Source organism: Nelumbo lutea, chromosome 1 (assembly GCF_056320005.1).
Source record: "Nelumbo lutea isolate HS-2025 chromosome 1, American lotus-T2T, whole genome shotgun sequence".
In the NCBI taxonomy this organism is placed as follows: domain Eukaryota; kingdom Viridiplantae; phylum Streptophyta; class Magnoliopsida; order Proteales; family Nelumbonaceae; genus Nelumbo; species Nelumbo lutea.
Genome location: NC_142684.1, coordinates 110,604,087 through 110,616,503, shown reverse-complemented (window position 1 = coordinate 110,616,503; position 12,417 = coordinate 110,604,087). Strand labels below are relative to the sequence as shown.

Below are 12,417 nucleotides of genomic sequence, written 5' to 3'. Positions count from 1 at the left end.
AAATGCTTATAATTTTTTACAACTTCTAGATGCAGAGCCATGGGTTGGCAAATATTCCAATTCAGGGTGGAAATAATTTCCATCCCATTCTTGAAGTAACATCACCAAACCTAGTAAGTTATTACAAGTTGGGTTTTATTTCTTATTTACTTGCATCTTTTAGCATGAAAATCATAATGCATTTTCATAACTTTGTCTTTTATGTGCAGAGATGTGAGTCAGCAACCCTCCAATTCATAGTGGAGATAATTCTCATCCAACTCCAGAAATACCATCACCAAACCTGGTAAGCTATCATAAGTTTGATTTATTTTTCATTTGCTCACATCTTTTAGTATGAAAATAATATTATATTTCTTTGTGTCTTGTAACAGATGCAAGAGCCCTAGAAAAGTGTCATCTCAAGTGCCTACAAGAGGGGAGGAAAAGGGAAAGGAAAAGGGAAAGACACTCTTTTGATGAGTGTTTTATTTTCCTTTTTTTTGTAATATTTTAATTCCATTTGAACTAAAATCTGAACAATTGTACAAATATATTACCTTTTATTTAATACTAGATTTCAGTTTTTAATGATATTATCTTTTATTTTGAATGGTCACTTGTGATTTCATGAATGGGTATAAGAATTTTGTTGAAAATGAATGAATATAATTGATTTGAAAGCAAGTTAATATAAGATTTATATTGGGGTTATGACATTTCAAGCCATCAAGATTTTTGATGACGCTTATTATTAATCGTCACTAAAAAAAGTTTAATTATTTGCACTATTTAAGACGTTTAAACAAATGTCACCAAAAGAGGATTTTTTTGTGACGTTATAAAAAAGTCACCAAAATAAACAAATAAATGTCACCAAATCTACATTTAGGCTTGAAAAATTTTGTGACGTTTGCAAAATGTCACCATAACTGAGGTATTTTTCGTGATGTTTCCTAAAATGTCACAAAAATAAACAAATAAATGTCACAAGTGACTCTCAAAAACTTTTAGTGACGTTTGCAAAATGTCACCATAATTTAGGTAAACATCATGAAAACTTTTACCGACATCACATTTGGTGACAAGGGAGCAAATGTCATGACAACATTTTCGTGATGTTTGCGTCATCTTTGGTGACGTTTGTCTAACGTCACGAAAATGCTTTTTTTAGTGCTTTTGTTCGATCCTTTTTGCTAGTTTGCGTATGATGATACTAGCAGGAATCCATGCATGGGAAAAAGATGTTAGGGCTTAAAATTATTGCTCTATGGAGCTACACGACCTAGGGGGTAGGAATAGCAATTTTCCCCATCCCTACTAAGTACTTGGCCACCTCGACCAGGCAAGGATGGAGATGGAGACTGCCTTAGTGGAGACAAGGTGAGGATGGGATTAGTAGGAATACTCGATTGGGGATGGGGAGTGAAGTCCATGCCCTGCCCCAACCTCGATTATATATATTAAATATATGTCCATATATATTTTATTAAATATATAATATTATTTATGTTATTTATAATATTATTTATATTATATATATCGAAATATATTTAAAATATTATTTGCATTTTAATAGAACACCTTTCTGAAAACAAACTTTTAATTAAAAAAATTGAGGATTCAGGTCCCCAGTGGAGAACTCATCTTTGTCAGGGACCAGAGATGCAAGCTAAATTTTTTTTTTCTAGTGGGGATCGAAGTTAGAGACAGGGATTAATTTAAAACTTGCGATTAAGGATGGGGAGTATGATCCCCACCCATTTGGGGTCATCCCCCAAACCCATAAATATAGTTCCAATAACTATGGAAATTACAAATATAGTATCCAATAATTATGGTAATTATTAAAATTTTCCAAATATTTATTTGAATAATTGGAAGTTTTTTATTTAACTTTCACTAAATTAAATTACCAAAACCAGTAATTTTTAATAATTAAACTACCAAAATCACTAATTATTTCTCAAAAGTTATAGTAAATATCAAAATTATTGAAAATGTAAAAAAATAATTTATATTTATTGAAAATTAATTTTCCACTAAAAAATTGCTGAAAATGTTTAATTATTATCTAATAATATCAATTAATTGTTACTGAAAATATCAATAACTAATTATTGCTAAAAATTACTAATAACAATTTTATATTTATTGAAATAAATTTTCCAATGAAAATTTACTAATAATTTTTATTATTAAATTTGTATTTATTAATATTTTAATTAATTTTTCATTTTTAGTAATTATTGATTTCAAAATATTCTGAAATTAAATTATCAAAATCATTAATTTTTAGCAAGTAATTTTTAGTAATTAAGTTTACCAAAATTATGAAAAATTATAGTTTAGGTGTTGGTATTTACTAAATAATATTCAATTATATCAGTAATTATTGAAAACATAAAAAGAATATTTCATAAATTAATTTAACCACTTTTTTCGTTTTTAGATGGTTTATTGGGCAAGATAGATTAAGAGGTGTTTTAGGAAGAATTTTAGGTGAAGAGAATTTAGGAGAAATTTTATGAAGGGGTTGGCTATGTGATTAGGGACATGAGATTTGGCAAGTTCCCTTCCATATTACGTTTTTGAATTCCTGACAAAAAGGATGACATGGCTTATTCGGTGGTTGAGAGCTAATATTGCAAGTTTCCTTTTCCTATTCGTATTTCGTAGGTTGTTTGGTAAGTTTTTCTCAATGAATTACATTCCTAACTGGGTTGATGAGGAATTAAAGGAATGCTGACGTGGTTACATGAGAGAGGTGAGAAGGGGAAAAGGAGGAAGGAGAGATGAATGAGAGAACTAGGAAGGCTGATGAAGTGGCCTACATCGCTATATAATATAGTATATGTAGTACATATCACTGTTTTCAAAACCGGACCGGACCGGACGATTGGACTAGAAAAAATCAGGAACTGGTTTTGTTTTCCTCCAAAACCACTTTTTTCCTCAAAACCATTGATTTTGGTCAACAAACCGCTGAACCGGCTGGTTAACCGTTTGAACCGTTCAGCGGTTTTGACCATTTTCCAATTCTTTATTTTTTTTGTCTAAATGGGCCGGTCGTTCCGGTCGAACAATCGGACCGTTCGAATCAATAACCGGACCCCTGACCAGTTCGGTCACCGGTCCGTTTTTAAAAACCATGGTACAAATATTTGTTTTTTTTCTAATAAATAAATACTATTACCAAAAAAATGAAAGAAAAAAACTCACCCGATCTTTGCTTCAGCCACACGTCCATCTTTAAAAGCTGGAAGCCTAGGACTAGTGAAATAGGTGAACATGCGGACGCTTTTGGGCTAACTACCCAAGGAGACCACATCTCTGCCCCACAATGTCCCGCCCGGCAACTCCCCACAGCACATCCCCGTTGTGTATTGAGAGCATTTCTCAATGATGACATCATCAGTTCTGGTACCAACATTGGGAGATGTTCCCAATACACGGTGGGGATGGTGCTATGGGGCATTATGGGGCAGGAGGTTGTGGAGCGGAGATGTGGTCTCCTTGGGTATGAGTCACAAACAACTTAGCTCACACCCTACACTCACTGGTTTAGTAAAATCTGTGGTCTAAGTAGGGCTCAGATCTGCTACCCACAAGTTGTTCCCACATCTTTACCCATAGGACAATTGGGCATTAGGAATATTTCCCTTTTCTTTCATAGGGAGACGTTCCCAATAGTGTTCCATGGGTACAGGCGTGGAGAGATTTTGTGTGTAGCAGATCCAGAGTGGTCCAAGTATTGGGCAAACCAAATGACAAACCCAACTTTTGGTCCAACCGTCCAATAAAACAACTAGGGGTGTGGAGTGTCAACGGTATTCGAAAATCCATTTTTGAATTCGAGATTTGACATAATTAAATCGAATTTGAATAATTTGAATATCTAATCGGTCAAATTCGGATATGACCTAATTCGATTCGATAAATATCCAAATTTGATCGATTATTTAATTTATATATATATTATAAAATATTTAAATATTTTATATAATTTATATATATATAATTAAAGTATATAAATAATTTATATATTTATATATTTTATATAAATAAAATAGTTATTTGATATATTTATTAATTACCTAAAATAATTAATTGGTTGAGTTCAAATTAAATCGAATATTTGAATATTTAACTGAATTTGAATTTGAATATTAATTTTCAATATTGTGATTCAAATATGATATGTTTACACCCCTAAAAATAGCCCTTTAGTAGCCACCTTTAGGATGTATTTGGTTTGATAAAAAATAAGAGAGAAACAAAAAGATGAGGGAATGTTTTTACAAGTTTTATAAGAATTTTATTTCAACTTTGAGTTTCTTTGTTATTTTCTATCAAACCAAACACAGCCTTGGGTTAACTTCGGACCCATTTGGTGCATCTTTCCGTACCGTCTTTCGGTTATTTACAAGCTAAGAAGACAAAAAATCAGTCTATTTCTATTTGACACGCAAAAGATCTAACCACCAAAAGACAGGATGCCCAAAAAATGTAAAAAGCTCATTTTAGGTTGATTTCAAGAAACTCCAAATGAAGCTTCTCACATCTTTCGTGTTTTAATTTCGTGCAAAAAAACACGGAATAATGCATAAAAATATGCACGTCTGTTAAACGGTCATCAGACTGCCCAAATCTTATGTCGAAAGCTTAATGCATCTTTTGACTATCAGAGCTCAAAAAAATTTGACAAACGGACCTTTCATTTTAATCAGCAACAAAAGGTTACTCTTTCTGTTTTTTTTAATACGAATTCATTGTAAAACACCAGAGCTACGCTCAAAATTCACACAAACACTGAGACGAGTACACGACCGTAACCACTCGAGCGGAGAATAGTACCACACATCATGACTGGCACTACGAGATAGATAATGGGCAAACACTACAGAAGACCAAATTCTATCAAACATAAGACCAACAAACACTATCAAAAAGGGGAGCTCCGTCATAACATCTTCCACGAGAAACGAAAAAGCAACTGTGGAACCACATAGGATACTAAATTTTGGCCCATGCCCAACAAACCATTAAGTAACATAAAGGGAGGGCTCGGAGATCAGAAACAAACGGATAAGCAGAAACACGTACGGGTAGATATGGTCTGGTCTTGCGTAACTGATATCAGGAAACACACTGAATACATATGAGACTCAGCTCAAGATTCTCCATGTCCTATTATCAGAGCTAGAAGCATTGCTTCGTAATCCCCCGAGGTGTCACCGCTTATAGCACGCTCCAGAGTGACACTGTTCCTTCGATAGTACTCTTCCTTTATCTGCTTCATGTCCACCTCAGACCGAGTAGTAACCACTCTAATAAGAGCCCATTCGTCTGTTCCCAATCCGTTGATCGCCAATCGAAGAACCTTCTCGAAGTACTTCTCAGGATAGGTCAAGCACTTCACCGTGGTCCTCAATGCTGCTAGGAGCTGATCTTTGGGATCGGCTTTCAAATCCTGTAAACAGAAACCCCAAGTCCTGTTACTAGCAACTGGTTCTTTTAAAACCCACAAGACCTAAGGGTCCTTTTGGGAGGGCTGAGCCTTTGGTTGAGCTGCGAGAAACTCCAAAGGAAAGAACTTTTTTGGCTGAAGGATGGCAAATTAGCACTTTCCGGGTTTTTCACCGAACAATGCTTATAAGCTGTCTTGGTGGCAAAGCCAAAAGATGCCACGACAAAGCCCTACCAAACTGTCAAACTGACACTATGTTAAAGGGAAAGGCATCTATAACTATAAATAGCATGATATATATCTGATTCTAACTTCTAAGACAATTAACCTTAAGGCTATGTTTAAAGTAGGGAAAGGAAGAGATACCTATATAAGTTTTGTAAGAGTTTTTCTACTTTTCTTTTTAAATCCTTACTCTATGCAGATAGTTTCAACCATTTCGCAATAAAGAAAATGACACCGAGCGGATATGGGTGAATCTCAAAAAATCAATTTTCTGCGGATACCATTTCCTGGCTCATTCCGGTTTAATATATACCATGCTTTTAAAAAATAATTTAGAAATAGAACCATTCTGGCCATCGGTTTTGGGGTCAATGACTTGACCATCCGATTTGAATAGATGACTCATTCTGACAAAAAATTAAAAAATAATTAAAAATAAAAAAACAGCCAAAAATCCATTGAACAGGTCGATGGATTGATGGTTTGACTGCCTAGACCAATGGATAATTGACTGATTCAACAATTTTTTATCAAGGACTGAGTTTGGAGTAAAACAGAACCAGTTGCCTGGATGGTCCGATCGTCCAGGTCAACGGCAATTCGAAAATCATGATATATATAATATGCTACACCACATAAATTCAGTTTAGAAGAAATACAAATACAAATTTATAGAGTACAAAACCTTGTATTTTATATTATTTTGTATGTATTTGTATGTACATATTTGTATTTGTACTCTTTTCCAAACTGAGCCGTAACCATTTAACCATTCCATTCTTTGTGATGGAAAGCGGAAAAGATGGTACTTCTTTCATGGTCGGAGAGGGTGGTCTACAGACTACAGACCATATGAAATGCAATCATCCAGTCGGTTTTCTTCAACCTTCCGGATATCGTTGTTACAGTTGATTGAACTCTAGACAACAGAAATGAGCATACCTTGTTGATGGGATTCCCGAATTCATCGTTATAGTGGTTCAATGTTGCATTAAGCTGTATTTTGCTCCTTGTTGTCAGAATCCTGATAAGGTCCTCATCGTTGTAAGCCTTCTCCGAAATCTTTTGATGGAGTACTTTAGCCTCTGATTTTGCAAGTGTCATGTTCACCTCTTGTCCTTCATAACGGTAGGAGCTCACAAGAGGTACCAAAAGCTGGGGAGGAATAAAACTAAAAAAAATGACCAGCCAGTAGAGAACCTTTGCAGCGACATTAAAGGAAAACTAAGAATCGAATGATTAGGAGAAAAGAAATGCAATGCAAGTTATTAATATAAAAAAAATTGGAAATAGAAGAAAGATAAATCCAATTTACTCTTATCAAATAAGATCAACTACTTGTACCACCCCCAGGGTTTTATTCATATACTAAGACCTCCCCTGGGCTTACCTAACTTACACCACCTTGATCATGAAAGTACAAGGGGTTTGTTCACAAAAGAAATGAAATTGAGAAAAATACCTTTAATAATAAAATATTAGTTTTACCACCAAAATACATATTTTTAAATTGTTAAAATTACTCATATTTGTAAACACTAAATACAGCGTTTCCATCTCAAACTTTTACCTTGTTTTATTTTACTTCTTGAACCTGATTTTGACTTTTAATTCCCACCTTATTAATGTCATAACATAAAAAAAAAAAAGAAAAAAAAATCTGTCCCTTCAAGAGGTATAAATAAGGATATCTTTATCCATATAATATACAAGAACGGTGGAATAAGCAACTTAATTAACCCCAAACGAGTGAGAATGTTGATAGGTAAACCCAAGGTTGGTAAAAATAGTTTACCTAATCAATTATACCCACGTGTGGTCCTAATCCCTTTCAGTTAATATGTCAACTACCACGCTTTATATATATATATATATATATATATATATGGTGGAAGTTTCCTATCAGAATCCCAGTGTTCATCTATAGTAATCTTGTTTACCAAAAAAACAAAAAAAAAAAAAAATCTCCATAAAGACCACTACCCAATGTGTCACAGCTATCTTGGGTCTTAGGAGGGGTGGGCTGGATACTTCCTCACCTTTCACACTATTTTTTGCACAAAATGGCTGCTTTCAGATGATAGCCCAAGATTTTATCATTTCACCAAGTAATGGCCCCTTACATTAGGCCCTATTCTATAGCTCTTAGAGGGCATTTTTTCTTTGGATTTTGAGAAGGGGGAAAGTTGGTCAATGGGATTTTGGTTCCCATTGACCAAGAATTTCATATTCTTTTTTCAGATTAATGTGGTCACTAGGGGAATTCCATTTCTCCTAAATGGGTAAATAACTTTTCCACTTAGGGGGGGGGGGGATTCCTACACATAAATGGAACAAAAATGTCCCTTTTAATAATGATTTTTTATGGTTAAAATTGTCATTTCCTTCTTTTACTTGGGAAATAAAAGAACATGGATATCACTTACCTGGGTAAGTGTTTTCCAAGAAAAACTTACCCAGGTAATTGCATTTAACTTACCGAAAAGCAAACAGGGCCTTAATGCATAACGCTGAAGAGTTATAGATGTATTAAGAGCGCTTGTTACCAATTATTTGTTCAGCATTAATTTACCATTTACTTTTTAGTACTATAGCAATGATTATATATTTTGTTTCCCAAAAGATACCCCTAAGAAATTTCTTCTTTTACGTTAATATTTAAAACTTATTATTATTTTATTTTATTATTTACGTATTATTAAATTATATATTTTATTATTTGTTCAATTATTTATTAATTAATAATTTTAATTAATTAATTATTAAATGCTCAATTCATTAAAAATAATTATGTAATTAACTAACAATTAATTATTTTATTTAATTATAAAAATAATTATTATTAATTAATCATTAATTGCTATTTTATTAATTAATTAATTATTTATTTTATATTCATTTAATTAATTGGTAATTTGTTTGTTAAAAGTCAAACAAGCTTTATAATATCTAGGGTTAAAATGGTCAATTGTCATTTTTCAGAATTCGACGTTCATATTTCAAAACAACATTCCCTGATTAATAAACAAGAAAAGTTCACCAACTCCAAAGTATTTATTTAAATGCTTATTTCTTAAACATGCTTAGGATGTATTACCGCTAGAAGAGTGCAATAGAGATGAATGTGTATATATATCTACCTTGAAATGTATACTTGCCAAAAAAGAAAACAAAAGAGAAAGTAAATTCCAACTTGAAAATTTTTGGGTGACCTTAATTAAGCTTCGTGTATAAGAATAATACTCAAGGAAATAATATAACAGGAACTTTCTTCTTTTCAGAAATTGGAATATGCAACACACATAATAAAGTCAAATACCAAAAAAAATAATAGTCATAACAATAACTAGAACAATTGGGAAGCTTGAATAAGTATGAAGTTTACAGGGGTGTGTTTACCAAAAGAAAAAAAAAAAAAAAAAAAGCTTACAAGGGATTCAAGGCATACCTTCCGGAAGTCCCCAGTTGTATGATATGCAACATCTTCCTCAAGGGATCTCTTAAAACGAGCATGATAGGCTTGCCTAACCAAGAATAGTTCCTGTGAAGTCCTTGTACAAGCTATTTCCAGAAGAACCCAGTTGTTTGACGTCCATCTCCTTGTAGCTTCATTGGCGAAGAATGCATCACGTTCAGCAGGATCCAATGTCCACATCAGCACTGCTCTCTATTTAAAGAAGACAAGTAATAGTTACTAAAAGATGCATTATTTTTAGCATCAATTTTTCATTTCTCATCTCGCCCTGTTACAGTCCATCTATCCTAGGCCCTGTTTAGCATCAATTTTTCATTTCTCATCTCGCCCTGTTACAGTCCATCTATCCTAGGCCCTGTTTACAAGTACTCTTTCACCTTTTTCATACGTTCTGCCAACACCCAACTGAAACAGGCAAGTTCATGATGCCCAATTGTTTGTCTTTATTGGCAGGAATATCTATGGCACTTTATTTAAGGGCATCATAGAATTTTCACCAGTTGTATTTTGCTAAACCGGAACAATTTCTCTATTCTAGTCTAGTGTCAGAAAAGAGCATCCACAGCAGGCTAACCTCAAAATCACTTGAAAGTTCTTTATCTAGAGATATGAGAAGGTCCTCTCCATAAGTTTCAGCATAAGTTTTTCTGATTAACTTGCGTTGTGCTGCATTTCTGTGAGCCAGTATGTCTATGATCAACCTCTCATTTGTGCCCCATCCTGCAAAAGATTAACAAAATGGGTTGCTTAATAATACACCTTGGCCATGTTTTTTTTTTTTTTGTTTGTTTCAAGTTCCTTTTTTTTTGTAAGAGTTTCAAGTTCGAATTAGAATCACCAAGATGTTCCAAATGACTAAAGACAGAACAGGACCAGAAAGAGAAGAGACTGAAAATCGATAATTTTTCTCAAAATGAATGCCAGATGCATAGAGACATCAGAAACTTATGACAAGAATTCTGCAATCTCAATCTCCATGAGAGATAAAGAATATAATGCGATCATTCAGTAGCTTCATTACAGAGTTGTAGAGTGAATACAACCACCATGAACTATACAGCTGAATATAGAATTACTTTCCAAATTAACTTAAGCTCGTCCTGAAATACAATAATTAACAGATACAAAAGAAATTAAACGAGGTGACGTAGATAGGTATCACAAACATGGATCTCCAGGCAAATCCGTCCTTGAGCGTGCTTGAATTGTCGGTGCCTATCCAGTTGCATGTAGAACCTAACACTACATGATGCTGATGTACAAAATTACAATAAACTTAAGCTTAGAAATGGGATGAAGACAAGCTTCCAAAAGAAGCACAAAAATCGCAGCATGTCAGCCAGAGATCAGACACATAAAATCGTCAATTGAAAACAATAAGCAAATGTGGTCCAAGCATCTTATCAAAAACCTGCCAACACTTTATATAAGCAGAAAACAGAGATCTGAGATTTTCTTTCCTTCTGACAAAGCGAACAGAACAATACCATAGATCCTTTCAAAATCGGTCGAGCAGAGGTAACCAACTAACAGGTTTGTTAGATCAAATAAAAATAAAAGCACAATTAAGGCCCACAATAGTACTCCGGCGATCGGAGCATGAAAAAGAAGAAATGGTCCACCGATCTAAAAGGCGGAAAACGAAATCAAGCGAGAGAACGATTATAACGATACCCGATCGAGGGAGACAAAGAAAAAAGAGTGCAGATTCTTGAACTTCGTTACCTGCGAAAGCTTTTCTGAGTTGCTCGCAGTCTTCAGTGACAGAGGGAACCAACTCAGGAACTACAAGCGTCGACATTGTCACTCTAGTCTCCGATCGTGGGGAACTGAAAACGAGAACGGGGGATCGTGGCCTGGATAACAACAGAAGGGTTGCCTTCACAATTTAAAGCAGTGAAATTGGACATTTCCTCCGTATTTTTTCCACTCTTTGTTTGGATATACACGTAGATGCACGAGGCAGGTGAAGTGGCGAGACCGAGTTCATATGTGTGCCCCACAGCACATCAACATCTCCCGATGATAGTACGGAAGATGATAAAACATAATCAATAGATGTTTCCATGATGTGAGGTGCCCCATGTGAGGCGCATATGGTATTAAATACAAAAAAAAAATCATTTGATATAATCCAATTGATTCATTTAAATAGATATGTTCACATAATTTAAAATTTATGTTTTATTTATTAATGAAATTGCGATTTTATTAAATTGTCATAATTCATATAAGTAATTTCAAGTCATTTAATTCATGAAATACCAGTCATTTTTAATTCATTTGATAATATTTGATCACTTTATTTTAATTTAGGAAAAATTCTTGATAGGTGCCCTGAAATTTAGGCCAAGTGCCAATTTAGTATCCGAAATTTAAAATGCAACAATCTAGTACCCAAATTTTCAAAATGCGACAATCTAATACCCAAAATTTTAAAATGTGACAATCTAGTACCTATCGTTAATGGACCATCAGTTATGTATATCATGTGATCTCATATGCAATTTAAGACTTTTGAAAATGTTAAAATTACCCTTGAAAATAAAACACTATTCATCATCTTCTTTCTCAAGAAAATGGAACAAAACTTAAGCCAAGCTCTTCAATTACACCATTCCTCGAGACATGAAGGATGTGCTCATCGTTATAGGGAAGCAGTGCCGAGATTATTCCATTCTTGAAGACTTGGGTGAATTTGCATACGACTTAGTGGTGTTTCATGGATCAGGTTCCATCTCATACCAAACCGGGCTGGTAATAGTGCTAGTGGAGGGCTGTGTTTTTCTTGCGATGGTTGCATTTGATTTGCGCGCAAGGCTTGCACGTCTCATCCCTCAGCCAGTCCTGCTTGCCTGCACGGCAGGAATTGCCCTTTTCATTGCATTCCTTAGCCTGCAATACTCTCAACAAGGCGTTGGCCTCGTCAGACCGAGTTCTTCCACCTTGGTGACTCTTACGGCTTTGCATTCGCACGTTGATAATAAGTGGAGTGTGATGTACACCTGTAGCAGGTAATGGTGGGCCACTGGGCCTTTTGTAGTTTACACAATTCACCAAACAGCTATGATTCACCGACAATATTCTCCCACCTGAAAGTTCACCACAAAACAAAACTAGCAGTTCTAACTGAAGTACCAGATATTCGTCTTTCCCAGGTTCATATTCAGCCTAAATTCGCAATTATAGCTCAACGTCTTCCGTCCACATCCAGTATGGCCCTGGTATGTTGTTGTATATGGGTTCTTTGAGTCTTGAGGTCGTTGCA

General features: G+C 34.5%; 1 protein-coding gene across 1 annotated transcript; it reads right to left on the bottom strand.

The window, feature by feature from the left end:
* Positions 1–4,679: 4,679 nt before the first annotated feature.
* Positions 4,680–11,160, bottom strand: LOC148876779 (annexin Gh1-like). The gene is made up of 5 exons (XM_088969679.1): positions 10,875–11,160; positions 9,724–9,869; positions 9,123–9,341; positions 6,617–6,829; positions 4,680–5,452 (listed from the first exon to the last, which is right to left on the bottom strand). The coding sequence occupies exons 1-5, from the start codon at positions 10,948–10,950 to the stop codon at positions 5,153–5,155; spliced, it is 954 nt and encodes a 317-aa protein (XP_088825805.1). The 5' UTR covers positions 10,951–11,160; the 3' UTR covers positions 4,680–5,152.
* Positions 11,161–12,417: the final 1,257 nt, after the last annotated feature.

Excerpts from the sequence above, each read along its gene's own strand:
- LOC148876779 (XM_088969679.1), bottom strand. The coding sequence starts at position 10,950 with ATGTCGACGCTTGTAGTTCCTGAGTTGGTTCCCTCTGTCACTGAAGAC. Across the intron at positions 9,870-10,874 it reads ACTCAGAAAAGCTTTCGCAG|GATGGGGCACAAATGAGAGG; the intron begins GTAACGAAGTTC and ends AATCTTTTGCAG. Across the intron at positions 5,453-6,616 it reads TCGGGAATCCCATCAACAAG|GATTTGAAAGCCGATCCCAA; the intron begins GTATGCTCATTT and ends TTCTGTTTACAG.